This window comes from Cadophora gregata (genome assembly GCF_030347475.1).
Source record: "Cadophora gregata isolate MNR1 chromosome Unknown scaffold_4, whole genome shotgun sequence".
Lineage (NCBI taxonomy): Eukaryota > Fungi > Ascomycota > Leotiomycetes > Helotiales > Ploettnerulaceae > Cadophora > Cadophora gregata.
Genome location: NW_026695927.1, coordinates 1,187,448 through 1,214,428, shown reverse-complemented (window position 1 = coordinate 1,214,428; position 26,981 = coordinate 1,187,448). Strand labels below are relative to the sequence as shown.

Here is a 26,981-nt window from a genome sequence, read left to right as displayed (position 1 = left end):
CACCTATCAATCATTGGCCCGGAAATCGAAGAATGAGGGAAATGACCAGAAAGTGGCATGTCTTCCCCTCCATAAACGAATCCAAACACGAAACGCAAGCACGAAGCAAAGCGGGTAAGTTAGGTAGGGTAAGCACCCTTCCTTCCTTATCAACTATCTCTCCTCTAACCCAGTTCCTCTCCCCTATGCATGCAGACCCCGACCGACCAGATGCAGATGCTCTGCAGCTTCAGGTCAGGGTCTGGAGGCAAATGCAGCGTTTGATACCAATGAGAAGCATGAGGACACGCCATCCTCAGCCCGGATGTCTGCGAGGCAACCAATCGTGCCTCTTCTCACTGCCTGCGCCGCCTTCTCTGCCAATAATCACAGCCAATTCTCCCTAACTGTTGGAGCAGCAAAATCCAAAAACCGGATATCGGTTACCTTGGAGGACAGGCATTGAGATTGGATACCAAACCTCCTTCCATATACAAACACCCAATTTAATGAAATAACTGTGTGGGAGGACAACACCAACTCCGGCTATCGAAGGGCAAAGGCAAAAAGCGAAAGCGAAAACAAAATGAATTGAATTTCGAACACGGCGGCTATGGAAGAGGAATGTACAGTTACCGTCCCAACTCTCCCCCACTCTCACCCCGAAAAACAAAACAGACCCCGTCTCGAAGCTTCGTTTATTGCCTGCATTCCAGCCTTCATTCTCTTGGTGTTCCATGCCACGTTGATGAAATTAATATCACGCCCACCTGACTGTTTACAAGCAAGGCAGGACAGCATTGTCATCAATAACTCCAGCGCAGTATCGTGGTCGTCGTCGTTTCTCAAACATGCCATAGAGTATGATGTATCCTTGAACCAGGTCGAGTACCGAGCCCTCCGGGCGGTTCCAGTCTCACCTCATCATGAGCCTCCACAATCAACATGGAACACCCAACCAAAGCAAAACAACTATCGTGGGCCCTCCACAGGCGCCCACCGCCCACCAAGTCCTCTTAACACCAAAGCTCAAGGAAAAGCTTGGACGCCAATGTGGACAGCTCCAGGAGTGGGGGCCGGATCTTCCGTCGTAATCCTGGAGCTCCCCTCCCCCACTCTGTCGCAAACATCGTGATCACGATCTGACGTTGCCAACTTCCGCATGCCGCACTTGCACTTCACGATGTTTAAAAATGGCACGCTTCTCGCTCACTCTCGGTACTTTCGCACCCGGCAAAATACAATGATCGACCATGTACCTGATCAACACCGCAACCCTGCCCTGACCTGCAAAATAATGAGCGGACCTGACCCGCGAGTGCGGATGCCGCCATCTACACCAACCTTGACCGCATTTTCGTCTCAGCCTCCAAGCAATTATCATGTCATGAGATAAGATTACGCTGCGTAGCCGTTTATTTCATTTTCTTTTTCTCGCTCAAGCCACGCACGGTGAGAGACACGATGACCTCATGGCTTTTTGCAGCATCCAATCCCCCAATCTCCGGTTCCAAGGTTGCGCAGGGCCGTGACTGAGACTACTGAGCTGATGCTTGCTGGTGCTGTGCCCCCCGTGATGCCATGGATTATGCGGGCTGGGCAGAGGCATGGGTGGCTAGAGATGCGAATGTGACACCTCACCAATCGCAAACACATCGCTGACACGACCCAAGAAAAGCAACAGAGACAGACAGGAACAGAATCGGATTCAGCCTCGATCGGATTTGATCTGAAGAAAGTTGCATTGCATCTCATCTGGCTGGGTATGATACGGCACGGCAAAAGCAATTAAACAGATATCCCGACTTATTCGATGAGATTTGGACTCGGGACTCGGGAGAGAAACAACCTTTGATAACTTCGCAGGCAGAATTCAAAATCTCCTTGGACAGCGGCAGACGGCAGACGGCAGACGGCACACACACGGCACTCGTTAAGATCAGCAAAGCATTAAAGTCTAAATCTGAAAGCCAGTGAAAAACTCGAAGCCATCTCACCTCTATCGCATGCGAGGTCGCTCCCAAAGTCACATCAGCAAGATAGCGGTGAAGACATATATATGTCACAGAAGAGAATCCGATCCGATGAGGTTTTCTCTCACGTACCGGCGACGCCTCCGCCTCCTTCACGTCATCCAACCAGCAAGTCCGGTTTCGAATCGTATTTATGGAGATTGGAATAATGATCGAGAGTGAAACACAAAACTTCATCCAGGCTACATCCATGCCCTGTCTTTCATCTTATCTTTATTCTCCATCCTGCTGCCACTGCACTCCACTGCACTCCACTCCACTCCGCTCCGCTCCGCCCCTCTCCGTCCACATCTGAGAAACTTACCAGAGCTCAGCTCACCATACAATCCGTGCTTCCTCCCGTCCCCTGTACCCAATCCCTACCCACCTCGCTACACAAAATATGCACTTCTAACTTTCCCAGGCAGGCATGCTAATCACCATCGTCGAAGGATCCTAGCTCGGAATCTCTACGCGAGCCAGCACTTTTCTGCGCTCACCAATCAGAACTCCTCAATGCGAGAGAAAAGAGTTGTTTCTGTGCGCTACGCCACACTTTGAATTGCGGGCCTGGCAATTCTGATGGACTGAAAACCCTTTCGTTCCTATCGCAAAGGAAACGAAACCTCTGATGATCGACACAACAAGTTGTCATATCGCTGAGCTGTCAAGCAATTGAATCCGAGCTGCTGAGCTGATACGAACTCATAATTTAATACTGATATGCTTTGATAAGTTGATAAGAACCCCTTGAGGTAGGTTGCGGTTGCGTTTGCCTTTCTTACGCAAGCGAGTCAATGATCGACGATGCATCACAACAATTCGAGACATGAAAAAAACGGTTGCGGTTACAATTACATGCGGCCGCCGCGCGTTATCCGCCACAGTTGCTCTCGAAAGTTACCAAGTCATGCCAAAGCAGCCACCCAATCATTCCCTCTCACTACCTGTTTTAGGTTCCGTCCTCAGAACCATGGATACACAGCAAGAGGAAGCAAGCCGGGCTTACGCCACTCCGGCTCCGGCTCTTTCTTGGTCTCTTGAGCTGAGCTTCTTGGGGAAATTTATGGAGTAGGCAAATTTACTGTAGGTGCTGCCCTGCCAGCGGAACAGGAAAGGGAAGGAAAGTTTGTTGAAAACTCTAAATTGAATAGCAACTGTTCTACCTAGTCTAGACTTGACATCTTCAGTATCTCCATCTCCATATTTGAACGGTCAACAGAGAGTGGAGATGATAAGCTGCACTGCCTCCAGATTTTTCAATTCAACGGTTCCGTGGAAGATGAATTGCCGAGATGCTTGAGGATTCTAATCTACAGCAGGAATGGCAAGACCTTTGAACGCAGGCCAAGTGAGGTTCTATACACACTTACCCCGCCGCAGGTGATAGAGTGCGAATGAACTGTAATGACGACATTATATTTTGCTTCTCACCTAGCCGACCGTTGCAGAACAAGCGAAGTTGCCTGTCTCACTTTCCACTGTCTCATATCCTCAAAACAACATCAAAAAAATATCAATATCATCATGTGAAGCATCGCGAAAATAATATAACCAAACAACCCTCTCCCCACAACCCCCTGCCTGTCCCCCGACAGATACAGTACAGTAAACTGATAATCAGGGTCCAACCCAACCCAACCCCAACCATGACAAGCCAACTAACCCCGACATGTCAAACAACCCTATCATCCCATCCCACCCCATCCCTTCCCTTCCCAATCCAGTAACTCCTCCCCGTCCCACTCCCCCTCCCACATCATGTCGCACGGATACAACCACAGACATGACGATCGGATCTCAAAAATGGCAGTCCGGCTCGATGATCGCGATGCGATGCGATGCAGCTGGCTGCTGTTTCACGGACGGAGATAGAATCGGAGACGGCATGAAAACTTGACAGGAAATTTACTGTTCTAGTCTGGAAGTTTAGCAGAAGGCACAGTAGTATACAGTAGCATAGTGAATTTAGTATACAGCAGTAGTTTGCAGTAGCATAATGTACCTAGGTACGGGATGGGAGAGGTGGGGTGGGGTGGGGTGGGGTGGGATGGGATGGTGTGTATGGAGGCTAGACCTGGCGATATTGGACCCTATTTGTTGAGTTGAGTTGAGTTGAGTTGAGCTTGAGGGAGCGGCTCGGTTGGTTGGTTGGCTGGCTGGCCTGCTAAGTTACTTGCCCTAAATACAGTTCCAAGCAAGTGCGAAGGAACTCCGATTGATTGATTGATTGATTTCATGAATCGCTTGAAGCGAGAACGGGATATGATAGAGAAACATCCGGCTTTTGAGCTTGGGGAATGGGGAATGGGGTAGTGATGGTGGTGGGGGATAGGATGTAATGGGATGGGATGGGAGGGATGGAGACCGGCTATTGAAATTTGAACCTTGGATTTGTTTACCTTTGCTGGAAGAGAAGGGAAGTGTGGAAACACGGTGAATCTCGCTTCGCCACCATCAACGTTTCTCCAAAACAACAACGCCCTGTAATTTACAATTTTCATCATGCAGGCAAAATAAAGGTAATCTCTAATCTCCACTTCGTACTCATCAGAATCGTCTTCACAACCACTTCAAGCCTCACTCAACAGCTCAAGGCTCAATCGTTAAAGTCAAGCCCAGCCTAGCCCAGGCCCGTCCCAAACCAATCCAAGAGGGCCCCCTGATCTAAGGTTTCTGCTCAGTTGCCGACCCGCGCGGCTCAAACATGTCACTTTCTTTCTCTCTCTAAGAGCCCTAACGTCTTTGCAGATGCCTGTGCCATTTTTCATTCTCCGCGTCAAAGCACGTTCTCGACTTCAGCCTCTTTGTTTTCTGTTATGTAAGGAGAAGAGCTTCGATTTTGTGGAGGAAAACTTGTGGTGTTCGGCCGGCTCCGATGTTGTTGACATCTGCTAGCTAGGTCGCGTGCTTTGTTCCATTTTAGGACTTGGCTTTTTGATTGGTGGAATACGGAAGTTTGGAAAGAGAAGGGGGTTGGTGGTCAATTGTGTCCTAGCAATGGAGAGGAGGAAAGCTCTAAGCTGCAAAGTGATTGTTTTGTTCTCAAGCAAGGATGAAGTCGCCTATTTCAAGACTTCGTGACACTCATATTAGACTGAGAACAGTACAGACAATTCTTTGTGATGATTTAGTCTAATAGAAAAAGTATTGATAGGGCTAGCATATGTGACGCAGAGTATCAGTCCTTCTCCAACCCCGAGATCCCTTCCCACGCAACACAAATTGTTCGTGCAGAAATTGCGATAAGAGTATGCTTGCAACTCTGAATGACAGAAGTTTCTCTGGTACAGAAGAAAGAGGCGAGAGAGTATGATTATTATACCACAGATTGAAAGTTTCCTTGGAGACTTCCTTCTCCGCCTACCAACCTCAACTGAACTGGACCCTGCATATGCCGGAAGCTTGAGCTTGAACTCAGAAAATACCTTGAAAAGGCACATCAACGATGATGAATATCACCAGATCATGCCGTACTCAAGGAGCAGGTACGAATCAAGCACGGCACGGACATTACTCCTCTCCATCCTTGTCCGTCCCCACTCTACCTCATCCATTCGGTCCCACAGCGAAGTCGAAAGGCATGATTCCGCAATCTTTCGCCATCCATCAATCACGTTGCGAGACCTGCAGCAGTGCCCAGCTCAGCATGTGAAATGGACAAGGGCTCAGAACTCAACGCTGAGCACTGCAGTAGGCAGCAAGCAGGTAAAGCGGGTCGTCGTAGACCGAAAAGAGAAGATTGTCGGCATCTTACGACACGTCAACAGCTGAGGATGCCGAGTCTCAAGGCATGCATGCATGTCAGCCTTTTTGGTATATGGTGAGTGATGAGAGCGGGGAAAGAGAGGTAACTGAAGATCGGATCAGGAGACGAGGAGATGATTTTGCCATAGAATGGACAGGATGTATTCTTAATCCTTCCAGTATACCGTAGGCAAAGCGAAAAAACAATACGTGTGCGGAGATGGCAGGCAAAACGATCTTCAATTTGCGAAGGGGGTGCCATGGATCCCAGCCTTGTGAGTCTGCCCAGTCTGGGCAAAAATGAAGATAGGTAACGATCATCCGAGTGAGGCGACAACGAGAACTTTCCATTGTCACATCACAGTATTTCTTATCAATTGAAGACAATATGAAACAGTCAAAAATTCATTGTAAAATGTACAAGGAAATCATGGCTTCATGAATTCATTGATATCAAAAGGGAAGGGAAATCTAAGCCTCGCGATACCTTGTGGTACAAATAAAGTTTCTCGACTCGTCTCGGAAGCCCAGGTGACGATCGATTTTCTTTTTAGGGTGCGAAGGTCACGATACTTCCGGCACGTCAGAGACCAGGGTTGCGTGGATTTAAATGATTCAAATTTAATTTACTAACCCTATCTCGACCCCGCCTCGCTTGATTCCTTACCTGCCTGAAAGTCAAAGGCTGAACCAACCCCTCTTTCATTCAGGGCCTCTTGAGACATGCTGAATTTGGCGTTAGCCACTGTATGCAGTGATGTTTCTTGTGTTACCATCTCTTGACTCAGACTGGCTGCGTCGGCTAGATTGATGGATGGCAGTGCATAACGCTCTGTATATATGATCTGAAGATTAACTGATTGATAGATAGATCCCCAAGAAAATATGAGAGGATATAATCTGTCATGAATGATTAATCCCCAAGCTTCCCCGCCTCAAAGCGGCCGTTTCACCATGAGGGGTACTAGGAGCTGTCAGTTTGGAGATGAGGGGTGCATATGCTTCTGCTCTGACCACCGATTCCACTTCTCTGCCTCGTCAAACAGGAAGGATATTGCTGAAGGCATACGGAGTTGTCCCCTTCATCATGTGTCGAATCGGGGATTAAATGACCGAGGATATGCATAAGATATATTTCTGGGCGAGGCTGCAGGTAGGGTTCACGACACCTCAATTCCGCCTCAATCCCGACGACCCTCGTCGTCACCAAATCTCGCTTCTGTCCTTCCCTCACCACCCAGCTACTAAATTTCCTATTTCAGGACATCCGTTATCAAATTCCTTTCCTTTCCTCTTTCGATATCAAACCCCGATGAGACGGGAAGGTACTTAGTCAGTGGAAACCCAAAAAAAGAGTTTCTTATCTCACTCACCGCTCCAACCCGAACTTCGGGACGGGCAGGGGGCGTCGCTAAATTTCTCGCCTTTTAACCAATAATATCCCAAACAGGGCCGTCCAAACACGAAGCTCAAGCAGTCAGAGAAAAAAATCTCTTCGCCCATCTCCGATCTGACCTGAGACTCGAATTGGCTGGCTAGACCTTTCCTTTCCATGTCTGCGCATACAGTAGTGATTTGCGCTGCTGGGGTGCAAGACGAGACTGGCTCAGGGTTTGAGGGTTGGGTGAGGAAGGGATCTCCGTTGAAATTAATCCTCGCTCCCGCAACGGGCACTACTTTAGACATTTTTTTTTTTTTACTTCGTAGTAAATGAAGGGTTTAGGCCTCTCGATTTGCCTTTGGGTGCTGTGTGGTGTGGAGGGGCTGTTTAGACGCCCTGGACATTCCCTGAACCCAGCCTGAACCCTTCCATTCTCTCTCACTGACAACAGTGGAGGGGCCGGGGGTCTGGGGAAGAAACGGACACCAGCCACCACCACATCGTTCGTAAATAAAAAAGGTTCGCTTTCTGCAGCTTACCACACCACCACACCACCACACCACCAACGAAAAACTGTTGAGCATCTCGCCACACGACGACGAAACGAACCACCCCATTATTGCTAAGACGTTCGAAACTTTGCTACTTCGTACCCACAACTGTGCAGCGCCAATTCTCCGACTCTATCGAAAATGGAGATCATGGATCGCCACGGGCATGGGCATGGCCTGGCATGGCTGATGAAAGTGGAGCAAGCACACTGATACCTACTGTATTTGACCTTCAACAGATACGGCAGACGATGGATTGGTAGGAAGGGTCTTTCCAAGCGCCTGCATATCGATGCAGGATTGCATCTTCAATCTCTGCTAATGCGTGCTTGCATATGAGGCGTCAGGGTTCGCATATGTAGGAAAATATCATGAGCCTGGACTTGTACGTAAAGGACAAGATGAAGAAGGTAAGGTAGGTACTTTCATCAGAAGTACCTCCCTTCCCTCCAGTTCAACAACACCCTCATCCCTCATCCCTATCCTCATCCTCATCATCCAGTTCCCTGCCCTATCTGTTCCCCTGCCGCCCCCAACCCAGCACCCTCGCCTAACCTTACCACCCCCCCTGAACGCGAAGCGAGACGCTACGAAATGGTTGCAACCACCACCCTATTTCCTCAGGGCTGGCCAACCTGCCAGCGTAGCCCACAACAGCTACAGCCTTCTGTTTATATATCACCAACATGCAATTAATATGTGATCGGGATGCTGACCCACTCAGCAGACAGCGAACAATCAGGCTGTATGGGCATCGCAGATACGAAGATATGGTATTCGTGAGGAACAGGATGCGATTATCGTTGCTTGAATCATATTCAGATAAGAGACAGCTGGCCAGGCCCTGGCGATAGCCATCCATCATCACCGGCTTCATGATCGTAACTCTGATAAATGAAGTGAAGAGAACAAGAGCAAGAACAAGACCACACCCCACCCCACCAGGTCACTACACCCTCACATCCTCGTCCGCAACACTCGGGTCATGAAAATCCACCGTACCGACCCGTTGCGGACCGAAGATTGTCTACTTGGCGCGCTGCACGAAATGATGAAAGGGGAGATCTCGCTGAACTCAAGTATATTGCCTCTTCGTATCCCTATTCTCTCATCGCCGCGTCCAGCGACCATGCCGTTGCTGCCGTCCGTCTTCTGTTGAGGCTTTTGATGCATCGCTGCTTTGCTGCTACCGGGGTTGCGACGTGCGTAGGGTATCAGTGGGTGGTGTGGAGACAGCTTGGCGGGGAGGGGGGATAGCGAAGCGAGTTTTGACATGTGAAAGTCGACCCCTCCCTCCCCTCGTTTGTGATGCTGCATGTCTCACTACTCGCTGTGGCTAAGTTCGATATCATCAAGACATAGATAGGTGGGATAATCGTATGTAGGAATTGCACTTTGCAGATCGACGATTGCAGATCAATATAGATAGTAGGATTCATGACATCGCGTAGATACTCTCGCTACAAAAGTGGGTACGGTAAACAAGAACAAGAGCCAAACGAGTAATGTAGAAGCGGTGAGGATGAAGCTAGATTAGGTTATTAACAGGTTTGAGCTTTTGTGGGGGAGCTATTGATGCACATCATCAGAGCTCTGCTCTCATAGCTCTTTGTGGGGAAGCAAGAAGCGAGGGGATCTCTGCTTTCGTACTCATCTTGTTGAAGGGAAGGTCCAGGCTTCTCCCAACCTCTCTTTCAGGACATACCCACATGAAGTAGCTGTGTGTGGATCTAGATTATCAGTGAAGAAGCCACTTTCATTTCGCCATCTCGGTGCTCTCCCAAACCCCGAAGCCAAAATTCTATTTCCAATCTAGAACCCGCCATCATCCTTCCTGAGTAATGGGTGCAGTGCGCCATCTGCGTGCTGACGGAGTGATTTCCCCGCAACTGCAAGGTCGAAGTAGAGCCAAAGAAATCTGAATCTGAATCTGAAGCTCACCGCATATTGCATGTCGTCTTGTCATGTCTCATCTCGCGTGGTCTGGAGCGAGGGCTCCGTTTCGTCTCACCTCCACATATCTGGCTTTGCTTTTTTAGAAAATGCGGGGTTCCAGGTTTCGCATCTGTATGCTCTATCTGTCGTGCGAGTGCGAGAATCTGGGGTAAAAAGAGGGGCCTCACGAATATGTGTCAGGCGTTTCTCACGTGGAACGTCACACACAGTGAGGTGTGCCTGGACACAGCGTCTTGATGGCTTGTCAAAAAATGATTACTCCGAGATAGGGCGGATGTGGTTGTGGCTGGCAACCTTGATTGACACTTCAATGTTGTGAGACGGGATGTGGTGAAACATATATTTTCCGGGTGTTAACCTTATGCTGGCTGGGGCTCGTTGCCCTGATTGGGGCGCTATTGTGAAATGAATGGTTGTTATCGTCGACTTCGTCGTTGTGTTGCTCGTCTTCGGGACTTCGATGTCGGCTGAAGAGGGCTGGGGAAGGAGACACGTTGTAGTGCTACTTCGACTTGCCATTGTGTTGCGAATTTCCAAGACCACGGCTGTAGTTGTGTTTCACAACACTGAAGAGTCGTGCATAGGTCGTGTAATTTGCGATCTGATAATATCAGACACGAATGACAGGTGAAAACTGAGGGCGATCCGAAGGGGATGGCTCAAGTCGGACGACAACTCTACTTCGCATTACCAGACTCTGGAAAGGTAAAGAAGCCACGAAAACTACCTCCCCTTCAGCCACTGACCTCAATCGTTGCTCATCTCCTCCATCAAGAACTGCTATCTGTTGTCAAAAACAAACGAGCCCGTTCTCCTTGTCGTCATTCCAAATCATCGCTTAGCATGGCATCACACCTAAGCGACAACGAAGACTTCGTGGTATCCTCTCCAAGAAATAAGGGTCCTCGATAGAGACTACGTTTCATGTACCTCCTCATCGCATTTTGTCGATCAAGAAGCCGTTCTTGAAGGGTCCAGATAGTGTGAAGCGATGGACGTCTCGGAAATAACTAGCTAAGAAGCTGCCCAGGTAACAGTCCAACGCCAGAGGCTGGCACTAACACTCCCCGCGCCGCAGATCGTTGAGCGCCATCACTACCCTACTTCGGAGTGGACTCTCAACACCGTTCTGATCTTCAAGGCGTGGCGTCTGCCAAAGACAGTTTGTCAAAACAGGGTTTTGACAGGAAATGAGCATCTCCGTGGATGTCGCGCTTGTGGAGAAACTTCCTCATTACATATGATTATGTGTAGGCACTCCCACCAGGAATGTGTTTCCGTACCCGATATCAATATGATAGATCCGGTTTTGCCTCAATGCCGTATTCTCGGCCCAAACACAAACGGATCGGGTCGTGCTGTGCCGAGTTTGAGTCTCGGCCCTGTGGTGACGGGAAGGGTATGTTGTGGTTGGTGGCAATTGGTGTGTTTGAGAAGGAGGAAACTCCGGAGTGAGCGGGGGTAAGTGCCAACTGATGAAATCTGGAGAAAGAGGGGTGATACGAAGTGGGGGTTGATGCCCAATTTAGAGAGGGTTGCATTAAGCGAGTTGTTGAATAGGGAGGCGGATTTGGTGTCGGCTAATTGTTTTGAGCCCATGACGGTGTCCTCAACATTACTGTGAGTATGCTGTTGCAATGTTCAGTATCATTCTGGGGTTGTAGCTGTTTCAACCAGAGCTGCCAATGAAGAATGCATTAACTGCTCAGGAGTTGATGTTATCATGGCTTCACTTGAAGATTGGTGTCGTGGAGTACCCGCTAGACCCAGTCTTTTCAACTGTCTTGCTGAGCCGATGACTAGTTGGAATTGGTAGCATCAGTAATAGAAACCAAAAAGTCAGAGTCTCGTCTTCATTAGCAATGAACATCAAGTCTCCAAGTGAGGGGCAAGGTCCACAACCGCTTACTTTACCTCAGTACGCGACTATCCGCTCCATTCCCATAGTTTTTGTGGAGATTTATCAAATTCGTACCATTCATGAGATTACTAGTAACAAATGGTTTCTTGAACAAACTCGTGTCTAGCTTCTGGTGGTATCGTCACAGGTACAGCTTATAGAAGAACTTCACACGCTACATCAAGTAAGCGACAGTGCTTCATTTTTAATGATTATTTGAGATATGCATTGTAATATTATTCAAATCTTACCACCAGCTCCATAGCTAAGCAAGTCTTTCTTGAACTCCTCGTAGATGTGTTCGAAACGAAATCCATCATGTTCTCTTCGTCTAGCTGAACAGACCACAGACTGCACCAGATGCTCGGTTACCATCTAATCCACTCTTCAATCAACCCCGTTTTCCCCTTCTGAAACCTCACAAAACATTTCCGCTCCCCAGACATGAACGAATTGTCCAAGATGTGGATCCGTGCTTCCATCGGCACACTCTGCGCACTTGAGATGGGTCCCAGCCCATCCTCTTCAATATCCATGATGCGCTGTGCAATCGCAGCCGAGACATCGGAGTTCCATATTCCTTCCCGCCTCGCCGAACTCGAGAGAAGAGCGATTGCCTTCCGTCGAACGACTGGATCTCTACAGCGACAAGCAGCGTTGTAAAGTGACGGGATGACTGTCATGTCAAAGCTGCAATATGGGCTCTGCACAGCTTTCGAGGATGCTGGAGCTTTGAGGAGACTCGCAGCGAGTACAGTAACTCTTTCAAAATCTGTCTTAAGGTCATCGTACTCTGTCTGATCATTAAAGATCGTCGAAGCGAGCATGATGTTGATCGTAATCTGCTGCATTTTCAGCAACACTATGCACCGAAGATCTTGTGGCGTCAACGATATCTTCGGTTCTTTCAAGAAGGCGTTCATGGTCGTGAGCCAGCGACCGAGTTGCTTCGTTTGTTCTATCTGAGCAATCAGAAGCTTCTTCGGCAGTTGACTTGTAACGCTCTTATCTGGGTCGAGTCGTGTTGATTCGCGATATTGGCGGACTAGTTGGGTATATCGTACTACCGCGTAGATTCGAGACTGCAGGCTGTTGTTTGCTTCAGTTATTGACGAGAATTCCTTCGGAACTGGTGGTTCAGCTGGCAAGTCTTGGTCTTCGAAAGGTGAATCGTAATACAATTGACGTCGGGGGAAGTATGTTGATGCTTGCATATCTAAGCGACAAAACAGTGGTATCAACATGTGGTGATCCAAACTCCTTCCTCTTGAAGAAATTAGACCTGTGTCGACGGCTGGTTTATTAAAGCCCATGGATCCAAGAATTTTGAGCCCACTCTCAAGATGCGCCAGCGCACCATTGTGGTTTCCCTGGAAAGTTTCCAGACAGACGAAAAGCAGACAAGACATGAGCACTGCCTCTCCTGAGCGAGGAGTAGCAGATGTTGAAGGCTTCGTCAGATATCCGATGGCTTTGTTAGTCTGCTGTAATGCGAATGCCCGCTTTGATGATATCTCCGCATCTCTTGGAAGCACAGACTCGCCTTCCCAGTACAGCTCATGCAAAGAGCCCAGTGCAATGACTGCATGAAGGATTGCCGGCTCCGATTGACTGGCTTGGGGGAGTAGCCCATCCCAGAATTCTGAATGGAAGAATCCAGACATTTCAATAGCGGTTCTGTGACGAAAGAACTCGAAAGCCCTTCTCTCCTGGCCATTTTCAAGGATATTGCTCGACAGTGCTCTTGCTATGTTTCGCGTCGAGAGCAAACAATCGCTTCTAGTGCATGTCTCTAATCCAACGGGCTCAGGGTCCTTGTTTGCGTAGCCGTCGCATTTCCGACCTGTGGTAGTGCATTTCACGCAAGATGGTTTGCCCTCATCGCACTTTACCCTTCTGATCCTGTCCAGATATTAGAATCAGGAGATACCCAATTTCTCTTAGACAACTTTTAGGTGTCTATGTGGCTGTGTGGAGATTCTTACTTGCACGTTATACACCCCGTCCTCGTCTTCGGCTTTCGTGCTCTTTTCTTTGATATTTCGGACATTTTGAAAGCTTATGACGACCAAAGTCCACAACAGCTGTCAATGAATGGAGGTGTTCTTGATATTAGTGAGTCAAGGAGGTCAAACTCAGCCCTGGATATTCCATACAAGGCTGAGGCTGACATGCAAAGATACGAGCTGCGCCGTACCATTGGTTCACGTGATCTTAAACGAACCAGCGAATCACTTCAATGTTTACAAAGTCCAGAATCACCCGGCTGAAGTATTTTCTGAAAATTATCAGTCCCGGAAAGAATAATAGTATACGTATGCTGCATTGTTTAAAGTCAAGCCTGGAAACGTCTCCAGCAAAATGGGGAATTGGGGAAGTAGCCTCCATGTCATGGCAGTAAGTGGAATCATGGCTTTCGTAGGAACAAAGCTCAGTTATGAATTCCAGGCGAGTTCAAAGCAGTCCACGGGTACCTAGGTAGACTCGAATTAGAGTAATACAATCATGGGTGCCTCTGCGAAGCAACTTGACTCGGGAAGGTGAGGTTGGAGGGTCTCGCTTAGCAAGGCCCCCTTTTCGGCAAGACCCACTTGAGTAAATAAGGCAGCAGCAGACCAGTTCGATTGCCATTGCAAAGAGATTACCTACCGTGCACAGTACCTAGGCATTTAGCTGTGAGTTTCTTTAACCAATGATTACAGCTCGTGTACGCTGACGACCCAGTGCCAGATCATTCTTCAGATTCGACGGAACAAAGTGTAATGATCACTAGCACTCTGAGGTGACTTCAACACACGAAGGGATCACTGACTGATAGCTGAAGGTTCCCTGGTGATACTGGTTTGAATAGAAGCTAGTTTCTAAGAAGGGAAGAGCCTATGGCTTTCGAGTCAGCCCTTTTATAGGGCTGCTTATCCCCTCAACTGCCGTATCAAACACACCTGTAGCGAGACCCTGTAATTAAGCGAAGAACGCTGGAGTTCGTTGTCGTCTAGGCAGCCTTAGCGCCTCGCTTCAGCACCGTGCCCTGGAAAAATGTGTTTTCGGCAGTTGAGGGGATTGATGCCGAGCTAGGCACGTGCATTACACAAAGTGCCACTTCGTGTGTTGATGAACACATCCGCACTTGAGGTACAACAACGAGCAGACTCCAGAGATCTGATTTTAAGTATTCGCCTGAATGAAACAAAATTAGAAGTGGGTTGTATTCGAGTTCTCACGTGCATTTAAGGCTGTCTCCCCCAACTTTGGGACAACGATGGAGAGTATTCGGGTAGCTTTTGTTGTTTACAAGAGTCAAGCTCATGGTATTGACGATTCACAGCATATGTGGTGTTTAGAAACGATGTATTGAGCTTTTCAGAGCTTCTCTAACGATGTCACAAACAGTCCCCTAGTAGTTCCCAAACTTTAACAAGGACTGTCTTCGCACGGAAGAAGAGAGGGACCGAGATTTATAGGTTCTTTTCGGAGCCCAATATAATTTAAGTTACAGCCATAGAAAGGTTTCCGCCAGATCTGGTATACTAAGGCAGAAAACGGCGCTCCAGCTTGATCTCGGGTAAAGGCGGAAGTCATTCGACAGAGCCAAGAAAGGAAGCAGCAATGCTAGAATCTGGCTACATGGTGAGCTCGAGATGAGAAGTATGTTTTAGAACCACTTAGATTTCTTGTTGTAGATTATATAAACCATTCTCTGAAGTTTGATTTAAAACCCAGCATACTGGTATTCCTTCCCCAGAAATCAACAGTTTCAATTATCTGATTGTTCCACTTTTCCAAGGAATATTGCTGCTATCTAACAATCGCGGGAAAACAAAAGAGCTAAAAGCAATCGTTCTATATTTATCAATTCGTGTTTCACTACTATTTTGATCTGCTTTGTGGAGGGTGGTTCAGACAAAGCGACGGCTCGTCGTGTCATGTGATGAGCATATTTGGTCCATGGTCCTGATCGGTCCTTTGAGAAAGCGCCTATTTGCGCTATCAATACCATAAAGTGATCCGAATAGAATGTTGAGCCTTTTATTTAAGGCGTAATATTTCTTTGTTTTCATGCTGTTCCCAGTCACCGAACGGAAGCCTTGCACAGCCTCAGCCTTGTCAGACACACATGGCAAGCGCCGCGAACACGGTTCACATTCACGGGACGATCGACTCTTTATAGATATCAACCGCCATCTACGGTACTGCAGCTTTCACAATCACGCATCGGGTACCAGCGTGGGTAAAAATAAGTTCGCTCCTTTCACCGTTATTGGTGAAAGAACAGAGGCTCAGACCAACACCGGACTATTCTTTCAACGGTAGCCTCTATTTAAACTCAGATGTCCCGAAGAAGCTCGCGCCTTGCCAACTCCATCTTACCTCTTGCAAAGAAAGCACGGACGAGCAAAATGAACGAATTTCATATTCCAGGTAATCTTCCAGATACTACTGTACCTGTGAAGCTGATCGATGATCTCTCCAAAGATGAGGTGTTGGAATTTCCAGCTTTCAAAGTAAGCCCGAGCCTCACAACCCTTCCTGTCCATACTGATCAGCTCAGAACTGGATCGAAACTTTAAAGTCGAACTTGGCGCTCCAAGAAATTCCCGGACATGTCTATCACACGTCTCCTTATTACCTGCGAGACATCAAGATTCAAGCCCTTGATCGGTTCGGCAAGCGCATCGGATTCATGAAGATTGTGGCCCACATCACCAACTCCGAGGGCGAGTTTCTACCGGGTGCGATATTCTTAAGGGGTGCCAGTGTGGGCATGCTAGTCCTTCTTCAACCTGACGACTTGCCAGCTAGCAGCCAGGATGAAAAGCACGTGATTATGACTGTGCAAAGCCGTGTTGCAGCTGGAGGCTTGCAATTTGTCGAGTTGCCAGCTGGTATGGTCGACAACGGAACATTCGCAGGAACTGCCGCAAAGGAGATTGAAGAAGAGCTCGGTCTGAAGATTCGCGAGGATGAGCTGATCAATTTGAGCGAATTGGCAATCCCGCCTACCAAGGAGGGAGAAGAGCAATGCCCTAGAGCCATGTTTCCCAGCTCTGGCGGGTGTGACGAGTACATTCCGATTTTTCTTTACGAGAAAAGAGTTCCCAGAGGCCAACTAAAAGGATGGACGGGGAGGTTGACTGGTTTGAGAGAGGAAGGCGAAAAGGTTCGTGATTGCACGCTTTCATATACCTCTCACACCACTACTGCCATTGAATTACTTGTGCGAAGTTTGCTAAGTGTGACTAATCTAGATCACTTTGAAGTTGGTCAAGCTGGAGGATTTGTGGCTTGAAGGCGCAAGGGATGCAAAAGCATTGGCAGCCTGTGCACTCTATGAGGGCCTAAAGAGAAGCAGAAAGTTATGATTGGTGGTCATTGAGCGTCGTACTTCAGTCAAATCACTGGTTTTCGTTACATAGATGGTCAACGGGAGCTGTGACCGTACAGTACCACATTCGTTACTTGGGAAACTTTAGCTGGTTCGTCTCTTATTGAGGAGAAGCTGACTGTTATTAAATGGCAAGTTTCTCAAATGTGGCAGAAAGTGGAAGGTGCAGGCATTCGGGAAAGATTACATTGATATTTCATCTACCACGACTTTGTCTCAGGAAGAGTCCTTGATCGTTTCAATGCTTCGTAGAGGGACCAGGCCGCCAAGGTCTTCGCATCCCTTGCCCCGATCTTCCAAAGATCTTCGTATGGTAATATTCTGACTGTTATCATCTCTGATTCTCCCGTTCTCTTCCCACTCAGTCTCCCCTTAAGAGACTCGATCTCTTGTCTATCAAGCACCTTCTCCCACAGAAAGAGTGCGATGAACTCGTCACAACCCCCAGGGCTAGGATACATTCCAATTTGCAGCTCCTCTTTGGATGACTGCCCCTTGATCTGGTCTAAAGCGAGTTTTGTCAAGTCCTGCAACTCATTGGTATGTACAGTGAGCCCAGTTTCTTCGCGAATCTCGTTCAACGCAGCGCTGTGAAAGTTTTTGTTGTCATCAATCATTCCGGCTGGGATCTCCAGGAATCGCAGACTTCCTGCTGGTATTCGTGGCTGCTCGGTCATGATCACCCATCTCTCCGTATTCGAGTCGGATGGCCGAAGTATCATCAACATTGCGATGCTTCCCCCTCGCAGGAATACAACCCCTGGCAGCTTGGAGGCCTCTTTATTCGGACGCTCCTCATTCTCGACGAGTGCTTTGAGTTTGACGAAACCTATGTTCGCTCGAAATCGGTCCACAGATTGAATCGTGATGGATTTGAGCTTGTATGGGTTCTCGTGGAAGGGATGTGTGGGCAGGCTCTGGCCTTCGAGTGACTCTTTGAGCGTTTTGCGCCAGGGGATGAAAGCAGGAAACCTGAGCAGCTCATTTACGGTGATATCTGTACGGCTGCAAAAGTTACTGGAACAGGTGTTTCGAAGTCTTTAAGTACAAACGACATGTTTGCGACGTAGATATGGGCCGTTAGGAAAATTGAGAATATTGGAGCATGAATATTGATGGCTGTGGAATCCTGTTAACTTGGTGAAGGGTACCTCTTAGCAAGAGGTGATGGCAAGAAACTGAAGGGCTTGTGTGACTCCGGAACATTAGGGTAGCACTGGGCCTACCATTCGAGGAGCCAGGTAATCTCGCCATTCCACTCATCAAACAAGATCTAGTACGTGTACGGGCCATGCAATACTGCGGCGCAAATTTTGGCCACAATCTCGATAATGACATGCCAGCATCAGCGTAGGCACAGGGACATGATTGGAGACAACAGCAGGCCGGAGAAGCTTTCTACGATATTTGCATTCATCTGGGGAAGCACAAAGCCTTCACTCGGTAATGATGTTCCTAAAATCGTACCATGAGGCTCTTCGGCTCTGTGATGGTGGTGAGTGTTTGGCTGTGGTTGGTCAATTGTACCGAGTCAAATCAGGAAGCTGAAAGTTGCCAGCTACACAAAGGAAGCGGAAAAGCAAAAGTGTGCCGCCTTTGCGCATAATGGGCCGAAGTGTACAAGCCAGGGGTGTACGGGGCTTCCAATCGCGACGATACAGTAACTTAAGGGTACCACTGGGCTTCCGCTTAAAATCGGTTGCACCAGAGGATGACAGCTTCACTCTCCATTAGGTGTGGACAGTTCGTAGGCAATCTTCACCATTTTCCTGTTCTCTGAGTCTTCGTCAGCAAACGACAGCAAACACGACACGCCCACCAACACTTTGCCTCAGAAATGTTATGTGCTGTTTGCTACGGAGTTTTGAGAGGACACCAGGGAAGTCAATGGCGAGGGACCTTCGACCTACATTTTGATCACCAAACCGACGAACTTGGCTTGGAAAATTCAGCCGCAGCCCCAGTAAAATGTTGCATATGCAGAAGTCTTTCGAGTGAACTAGCATTTGTCGGAAGGAAACATTTGAAAAGAAAAAACACTCGTATCAAAACCTTGAGCGGAGTCTACAAGTTCTTCGGCAGGTGGCTTTGGAGAGAAAATTCTCAGCCGAATACCGATAATGAGAAAGATCGAGCTCCTTTCATCAGCGCATATCTATCTGAACTCCCGGAACTTGAGGGAAGAATGCGAGAAGCAGGCACACTGAGAAATAAGATCTATCGTCTCGACTTCAAGTTGCGGGACTCGCAGAGACTTGGAACATTTGTTCTAGACCAGATAGGTAAGACATCAAAACATCATGTACGGACATTACTAACATAAGTTTCAAGGAGATTCATCAGGAGGCACGCTTCACACACCCTTTTCCACGAACACATCGTCAGATGAGGTGCTTGAAGTGGCAAAAAGTGTAAGTGTATTCCCTGAGACACCAATGTGGTGCAAAACGAGCCACAACGCCTTATTCTCTTGAAACATCTCAGCAGAATTCAGTTCAGTACTGATGAGGTCGATAAATTGCCTTTGATAAACGCTAAACTTCTCGCAGTGGATCAACCAATGTACCAGCCCAGCACACCCCGACTGCTCGTCAGTGCCTTCTGCGAACGAAATATGGTACCCGAGCAGGTTGATTGACCTCGGGAGTATGATTGAAATACCTGGTCACAAAGTGGTTCGTGACGACCCACCGCAAATCACGGAGAATCCGGACAAGAGAAGATCGGAGGACAGTCCAGAAGATTCAGCGTATATTCGATTGGTTTCGAAAGACGAAGAGCACAACATGCAAGGGCTCTACGTGACTTTAAGTCATCGCTGGGGTGGAGCTACCTTCGCGAAACTCACAGAAGATAAAATTGGCGAGTTCAAGCAAGGAATTCTCCTGAAGAACTTGCCAAAGACCTTCGAAGACGCCATACGCTTTGCACGGCGCTTAGGTAATTACCCTGGTCAGGTGAGATACATCTGGATTGATTCTCTGTGCATCATCCAAGGTTAGTATTATGCTCTCCTAGACATGAGAAAGCAACAAGCGCTTATACTACGAGTTAGCTGCACAGCCAGACAAGCCATCCGATATTCAGAAAGCGGACTGGCTAAGGGAGTCGGCACAGATGCACTTGATCTATAACAATTCGTACTGCAATATATCAGCTACTGCTGCAACAGATAGCACCACAGGGCTGTTTTCCCCGAGAGAACCTCACTTGTTGTGGGAGGATGAGATCAACCTCAACACTGAAGGGATTCCGGGGTACACCCCTGATGAGCTCATACAAAGATGCAAAATAATTGACCTATCATTCTGGGAACGAAACATCGACAATGCTCCAGTAAACAGGCGTGCATGGGTGCTGCAGGAGAGGTGGATGGCACCTAGAGTTCTCCACTTTTGCCAGGACCAAATCGCATGGGAGTGCCGACATATGAATGCCTCGGAATCGTTCCGTGATGGCCTCGCCAGCTATGGGTTGAGAGCAGGAGAAGTTGAACGTACAGAGAGGCTCAAGACTTGTGTTCCTCACGATACTAAAAGCGGTCGTGCCGGCCATTCTGCACCCATCGAACGCAACCCTTTGTATAGATATGACTCGTAAGTAATTTTTCGGTATTAGATACTCTTCAAAACTCTGAAATGGGCAGCTTCAGCTTTCGATGGGTGTTTGGTTATGCTGAAATGTTAACGTGAGGTTGTCTTACAGCTGGAAAAGCGTGGTAGAGAGGTACTCGAAGACAGGACTTACCAATTCTGGCGACAAATTGATAGCACTATCGGGAATCGCGAAGTTGATGTTTGGGAACGTCGAATATGTTGCAGGGTTGTGGCGTGAGTACCTTGAAAGTCAACTCCTCTGGAGCGTGGACCCTGTGTTCGAGCACGGCAAATTCTCCTTCCCGTCGTCACGACCGCAAAATTACCGATCCCCATCTTTCTCATGGGCTGCCGTCGATGCCAAGAGGGGTATTACTTATGGTGACTTTACGAAGGACAATCTTCTTATTACTATTGAGAAGTTCGAAATACTTCAGGACAAAGGTGCGGATAAGTTTGGTCTGGTCAAGAAAGGATGCTTCATTGAGCTTTCTGGTGTCTTGAAGAAAATCATTCTGGAGAAAAGAGTCGAAGAGAGCGGAACTCGGTTCTGTTGGGATTTGGCCGAAACTCAATCGGAAATGGCGCGAGGTTCTCGCAAGTCGGAAGACTTCTACAGTAATGTTTACTTGGATAGTCCCAACGACGACTGCGGTAGCGCACTTCCCCAAACCAGTACAAATATTCTCGGTCCAAGAGGGAGGATGTACTGTTTACCGGCCAGAAAAGATGAGAAAAGTTATTTGATCTGCCTCTTGCTGCAGAAAGATCTGAATATAGAGGGACAATACCGGAGAGTTGGGCTGACCAAGATCCCCAGTTATGATGGGTTTGGTCAGAAGCGAGTGTATGACTCGGAGGGGGCTCAAGATACGCCTACGTCAATTCGGCTTATATGAACATCTCGGCGGTGTAAAGTGAAGTCGAAGTCGAAGTTGCCAAGAGAAGCCAGGTTCGGGCATGATTACACCCCTGTGCTATAGACCGTCGTCCACCAAAGAGGTTCCGCTTTCTGGCGATACGAAGTCAAGCACCACCTAGGTTGACTTTTAATGGATGCAAATTATGTGGAGAAAGGTCGCCAAGTCAGTATTGAGACGCGAGAAACTATATAACTATCAACCGAGACTATTTGGGTACAGTATGTGAGCCTCTTCATGCATGAGCTGTCGTTGTGCTGATAAATCGATGTGGGGCGTGGGTAGCACGTACGAGTAACAGCAGAAGAAGCTAAACTGACTCCCGAACTTTAAAAAAAAGAGAAGGGTGTCACCAAAATTGATTTGGGCGCGGTAACTGCTACACAAGATCCCGAGCATTCTAAGAGGTGTTTTCATCGATGTCGTGGGAGGCTTCTACAAAGCCAGACCAAACTGGCATGGGACGCTAAGGCTCGCGTAATGGTCAAAACACATTTGTTCCAGGTAGGCGAATCATTGAAGTGTTTGAAGCGAAACCTTTGTTAGAATGAGCTTTGGGCATGAGATCTCTATTGGCTGCACTTGTTTCGATTCTAGTACTTGAAGAACAGCATTGTTCCACATGACGTGGCTCGCTTTGCGCCCCATGTCCGGCCAACGACGTTGTGTTATTTCCATAAATTCTGTATCTTCAAGTAAAACGGCTGCAATGCATGATTCCGACTCAGCGTAAAGTATGGACTTGATTTGTTAAGCAATGAGGCCTAATAGCAAATTTGGAAGGCCTGGACGGTTGAGTGGGCATCTGCTCACCAGAGCGGTGTAAACAACATGGGTGGTTCCGATGCCGGCTTCAAGGTACCACCAAAGTAAGTTTACAACGTGTCCGGAACTCTGAACTTTTGGAAATGGACTTGTGACGTTTTCGTATCGAGGCCGGATGAGACGGGCATGCATGTACAGTAAAGACAAACCTAATCAAGTCAATTTAAGGTTTTGACATGACAGATGCGCCAAGACGTCTCCCTGTAAACTTTATCGAGCATCATTACTCGGCAAGGCTGAAAGGCTGCCATGAATATCAATTCCAGCCTTGAATTGTGAGGAGTAGAACTTGCGAGAGGCAGTATACTGAAGATCAAAGTTCAAAAGAGGCAGGTCTTTCAGCAACTTTGTATTTCAGGGCTGGAGTCATGAGATTTCACGACACAGTCTCGTTTGCTATCTTATTTAGTTTGCCCAAAGTAACAGGCATGGCATCGTCAAAATTTGCCAGGAATCGGGTTTCGCCTTGCTCCTGGTTCCTGATTCGATGTTGGAGTTTGGAATATTCCATTACAAGGAAGGAAGTGCTTAGCAGAACTTATTTTCCAAACACCTGGTTCCGGGTATCTTCTGCTTCGGTTGCTCTCAGACTCACCATGACTTGTCACATTTCTGCCATAAGTCTACCCGTATGATTTGCATGTTGGCTTTTGAATATTATAGTGACTTCTCGGTAATCTTGCTCTAAATCAACAAGGAGACCGAGCTACTCTGACGATTCTTGAGCAGGATTCTTTACCTTGCAGTAGACACCATGATGAACGAGGACCACTGTTACTCAAAGCATTGTAAACTTAAACCGCAACGAAGAGCCATGTGATCCACGACTTGAACACTTACTGTTCTGTTCTTACAATATGATGTACACCAGAGTAGGATTTCGATTCATGCCCGAAACATAAACAACTCCTGGATTGTCAGCGAAGCTCCACCCAAGCTGCGCCAAACCATCTCAGAGCAAAGCCTTAATCACGTAGCGAAAGTTAATGTCTACCGCGATAGTAAGGAAATTGCAAGATTAGCTTTCCTTGATGCTAAATAAGCGCTTGCAGCGCGATGAGATGAAAGTCTCTTCACTCGGTAACCACTGACGACTCAGAATGGTTGAACGGAGGTTATGCACGAAAACAGGGGTGCAATGGCGCAGTAAGAATAAACCAACCACGATTATGTGTCAATTGGTGTCGATGATGGTCTAATATTCAAGGGGAAACTAGGTCTATATATCTACATCCAGATCCCTATATCACATGCGATTTCCTTATATTCTAGGTATCCGGATTCCTCGGATTATTCCTCGGTATATTCCTCGGTATATTCCCTTAGTATATGTCTTATTATCCGGATTCCTTTGAATACGAGTTTTATATCCCCCCTTAGGAAATATTAAATGTGTAGAAAACTAGGGCTAGTATAAGTAGCTTTCTAGGGTGTCTATCTAATAAAAATCGCTGCTTACAGCTTTTGTAGTCCTCTTAAACCTTCTATAGCTACTCTTACCTTTATAATAGACTAGATTTTAACTTGTGCTTTTATATTAATAAGGCTATTAACTACTTAGGTATAGACTTCTAAGCCTCTGCCCTATAAATCTAGCAGTTTAATATTCATTTAGGGGGGGAATAGTATATGGTTCACTCAGATTTGTCTTATCCGGATCTTTCGGCTTATTCCTGGATTCCTCGGTATATGCCCTTAGTATATATTTTATGTGGATTCCTCAGAATACGAGTTTTAGTAGTATATATTTTACTTGGATTTATCTTGTCCGGATCTTTCGGCTTATTCCTGGATTCCTCGGTATATGCGGCCCTTAGTATATATTTTATGTGGATTCCTTAGAATACGAGTTTTAGTCTATATTTTACTTGGATTTATTTTATTTAGATCCTTTAGCTTATTCTTAGATTCCTTAGTATATACCTTTAGTATACATCTTATTTAAATTTCTTGGAATATAAGTTTTAGTATATGTTTTACTTAGATTTATCTTATTCAAATCCTTCAGCTTATTCCTGGATTCCTCGGTAGTATATTCCCTTATTCTTATATTATGTTAGTTTACTCAGGTATAAGAATATTGCCTATTAGGAAAGGTCCAGTGTGGGAGGCGGAGTGAATATCCGTCTCCTATGAGCAAATCACACATGTCAGTGTACCACTACCACAACAAATCCCAAGAGAAATCCATAGTAAATGCCCACAGCGGGCCTCACGATGTGTTTTAGATTAGTTTCCACCCAGTACTTTCACCCCTTTAGTCAGCGGTCTTGACATGGGTCTTCTCGGGTTCTGACGAGCCAGATGATACTCTTTCCCGGGCGGTGGGTGACCCAACATACAGACCACTGGAGAAAGGGAGGAGCTTCATTCTACGCCCGTGTAACCAACGAGTCGTTTAACTCGCTCCGCAGTTTGAATAAGCTCAGTTCAACGACGACCGTTAAGAGAATTCTCAATCTGCTCTACATGTGCCGGTTAGGACAGCTTTAAAGTCTCCTGCCCTATCGAGGTATATTGCGACTCATTTCTTGGTTTAAAAGATCGAGGAATGATATGGCGGATCGGATACCGATTCTCAATCTGCTCTATATGTGCCGGTCAAGACGGCTTCAAAGTCTCCTGCCCTGTCGAGGTATATTACGACTCATTTCTTGGTTTGAAAGATCGAGGAATGATATGGCGGATCGGATACCGATTCTCAATCTGCTCTATATGTGCCGGTCAAGACGGCTTCAAAGTCTCCTGCCCTATCGAGGTATATTACGACTCATTTCTTGGTTTGAAAGATCGAGGAATGATATAGCGGATCGGATACCGATTCTCAATCTGCTCTACATGTACCAGTCAAGACGGCTTCAAAGTCTCCTGCCCTGTCGAGGTATATTGCGACTCATTTCTTGGTTTGAAAGATCGAGGAATGATATGGCGGATCGGATACCGATCATGTATCAATGTTGCGAGGGCAAAAGTAAATAATACGGCTGGAGGGTCTGACGGTATTTCGGATACGATGTCCGGATTCTCTGAAGGTCGAAGGAGTCGACTTCCGCCTATATATGTCTACCCGGCGAGCCCTCTAGTCTACCTGCAAACGGTTAACTCACATTCTTCAACATGTCTCTCTCCAATATGATTCTGAAATCTGCGCGAACTGGCCCTCGATTGCCACGTTCTTTCGTAGCAAGCAATACCTCTAAATCAGCACATTCATTCTCATTACCCTCCTTACTTCCTTTAAATGCCTCTTTCCAAAGACATTCCATGGCGACCGTATCCGATCCACCCCACCCAAGAATGCCACCCTACCACAAGGCAACCACCGGAAACCTGCGCACATTCGTCCTTCCAGACAAAGTCAAAGCCAACGACGAAAATACTAGCATGGCAAAAGACATGATCAAAGAGTGGCGCGAAACCGGCATCTTCCAAATACAGATGACGACCGCTCAGCAAGCCATGCTATCAGATTGTTTCGAGACATCTAAGCAATTCTTCCGTCGTTCGCACGAAGAGAAGGCAAAGCATGTCGACGACCAAAGCTTTGCTGGTTACATCGCTTCGGGCGAAGAGATTACTGACGGCATTGCTGATTACTCTGAAATCTTCACCGTTACCAAAGATCTGCCAGAAACAGATGTTCGGGTCAAGGAGAAGTGGCCTTGTCACGGTCCAACGCCTTGGCCCAACGAGCAGTACAAAAGTCAGATGGATCAGCTGATGAAGCTTCTCGGAGACTCGGGCGAGAAGCTTTTGAAACTCGTGGGCTTGGGACTCGGTCTCAAGGATCCAGATGCGTTGCTCAACTTGACTGAAGATGGATGGCATCACATGCGAGTCCTACGATTCCCACATGTGGAGAAGACGAACGGAAAGGGTAAGCGAGGTCGTGGTATCGGCTCGCATACTGATTACGGGCTCCTGGTCATCGCTGGCCAGGATGAAGTTGGCGGCTTGTTCGTCCGACCAAAGATTCAGGGAGAAAGCATCAAGAACTGGGAGACATCTGCTGCTGGCTTGAACGAAAACGATGATAAGTGGCTGTTTGTGCCTCCTGTGCCCAATACCCTCACAGTATTCCCAGGTATGTAAACGTTGACCCCACTATGTGTCCACACTCCTGCTGACAGGAAGTCCTATCTCAGGCGACATGATGCAGCTCATAACGAATGACTATCTGCCGTCAACGCCACACAAAGTTGGTCTTAACTACGATGAGCGGTACGCATTCGCGTATTTCCACGAACCGAACTTTTCGTCGGTCATCAAGACCTTGCCAGAATTTCAAGACAAGAAAGAGACAGTTGATAAATCAGAAATGATCCACTATGGAACTCATTTCACTGATATGTTCATGCGGAATTATCCTGAGCGAATCACAGCAGACAGGATCCGCGAGGAGGGCAGGCTGGATATTTTGGCGGGGCTGAAGGAGAAGGCTTTGAACAGCCCCAGCTTGTAAAAAGTTATATATTGGCGTTGGCTTGAGTATGGGTATCTTCAATTACATTGTCAAACTTAACGACGCTTTCTTTCTGGCAACCTTGGTGCTACGTAATGGAGTAAGTTGCAGCTGAGTGTGGAATGTGATTGATGCATGACTAAAATGTCTCGTAAATATCGTGACTGAGCGAGTTGCAGCAGTAGAGGAGATTGTACGAGCTTTGTGCCAAAAGACGTGTACAGGAAGAGCCCAGCAAGACCCAGTGGATACTTCCAACGCAAAATTTG

At 47.3% G+C, this 26,981-nt stretch overlaps 7 protein-coding genes across 7 annotated transcripts; 5 read left to right on the top strand and 2 right to left on the bottom strand.

The window, feature by feature from the left end:
• Positions 1-592: 592 nt before the first annotated feature.
• On the top strand, positions 593-1,114 carry ONS95_010194 (uncharacterized protein; the record flags this gene model as incomplete). The annotated part of the gene is made up of 1 exon (XM_058503769.1): positions 593-1,114. The coding sequence occupies one exon, from the start codon at positions 593-595 to the stop codon at positions 1,112-1,114; it is 522 nt and encodes a 173-aa protein (XP_058360482.1).
• A 4,189-nt stretch (positions 1,115-5,303) lies between these two features.
• ONS95_010193 (uncharacterized protein) lies at positions 5,304-5,765 on the top strand (the record flags this gene model as incomplete). The annotated part of the gene is made up of 1 exon (XM_058503768.1): positions 5,304-5,765. One exon carries the CDS (start codon positions 5,304-5,306, stop codon positions 5,763-5,765), a length of 462 nt encoding a protein of 153 aa, XP_058360481.1.
• A 6,011-nt stretch (positions 5,766-11,776) lies between these two features.
• On the bottom strand, positions 11,777-13,633 carry ONS95_010192 (uncharacterized protein). Its single transcript, XM_058503767.1, has 2 exons — positions 13,512-13,633; positions 11,777-13,428 (listed from the first exon to the last, which is right to left on the bottom strand). Exons 1-2 carry the CDS (start codon positions 13,574-13,576, stop codon positions 11,895-11,897), a joined length of 1,599 nt encoding a protein of 532 aa, XP_058360480.1. The 5' UTR covers positions 13,577-13,633; the 3' UTR covers positions 11,777-11,894.
• Positions 13,634-15,472: 1,839 nt separating this feature from the next.
• ONS95_010191 (uncharacterized protein) lies at positions 15,473-17,703 on the top strand. Its single transcript, XM_058503766.1, has 4 exons — positions 15,473-15,945; positions 16,000-16,028; positions 16,076-16,684; positions 16,773-17,703. Exons 1-4 carry the CDS (start codon positions 15,855-15,857, stop codon positions 16,884-16,886), a joined length of 843 nt encoding a protein of 280 aa, XP_058360479.1. The 5' UTR covers positions 15,473-15,854; the 3' UTR covers positions 16,887-17,703.
• Positions 17,110-17,966, bottom strand: ONS95_010190 (uncharacterized protein; the record flags this gene model as incomplete). Its single annotated transcript, XM_058503765.1, has 2 exons — positions 17,110-17,914; positions 17,962-17,966. The coding sequence occupies 2 exons, from the start codon at positions 17,964-17,966 to the stop codon at positions 17,110-17,112; spliced, it is 810 nt and encodes a 269-aa protein (XP_058360478.1).
• Positions 17,967-18,633: 667 nt separating this feature from the next.
• On the top strand, positions 18,634-23,563 carry ONS95_010189 (uncharacterized protein). Its single transcript, XM_058503764.1, has 5 exons — positions 18,634-19,191; positions 19,241-19,320; positions 19,459-19,906; positions 19,965-20,505; positions 20,615-23,563. Exons 1-5 carry the CDS (start codon positions 18,747-18,749, stop codon positions 21,402-21,404), a joined length of 2,304 nt encoding a protein of 767 aa, XP_058360477.1. The 5' UTR covers positions 18,634-18,746; the 3' UTR covers positions 21,405-23,563.
• Positions 23,564-24,239: 676 nt separating this feature from the next.
• On the top strand, positions 24,240-26,761 carry ONS95_010188 (uncharacterized protein). The gene is made up of 2 exons (XM_058503763.1): positions 24,240-26,334; positions 26,396-26,761. The coding sequence occupies exons 1-2, from the start codon at positions 25,368-25,370 to the stop codon at positions 26,710-26,712; spliced, it is 1,284 nt and encodes a 427-aa protein (XP_058360476.1). The 5' UTR covers positions 24,240-25,367; the 3' UTR covers positions 26,713-26,761.
• The last annotated feature ends 220 nt before the right edge of the window (positions 26,762-26,981 follow it).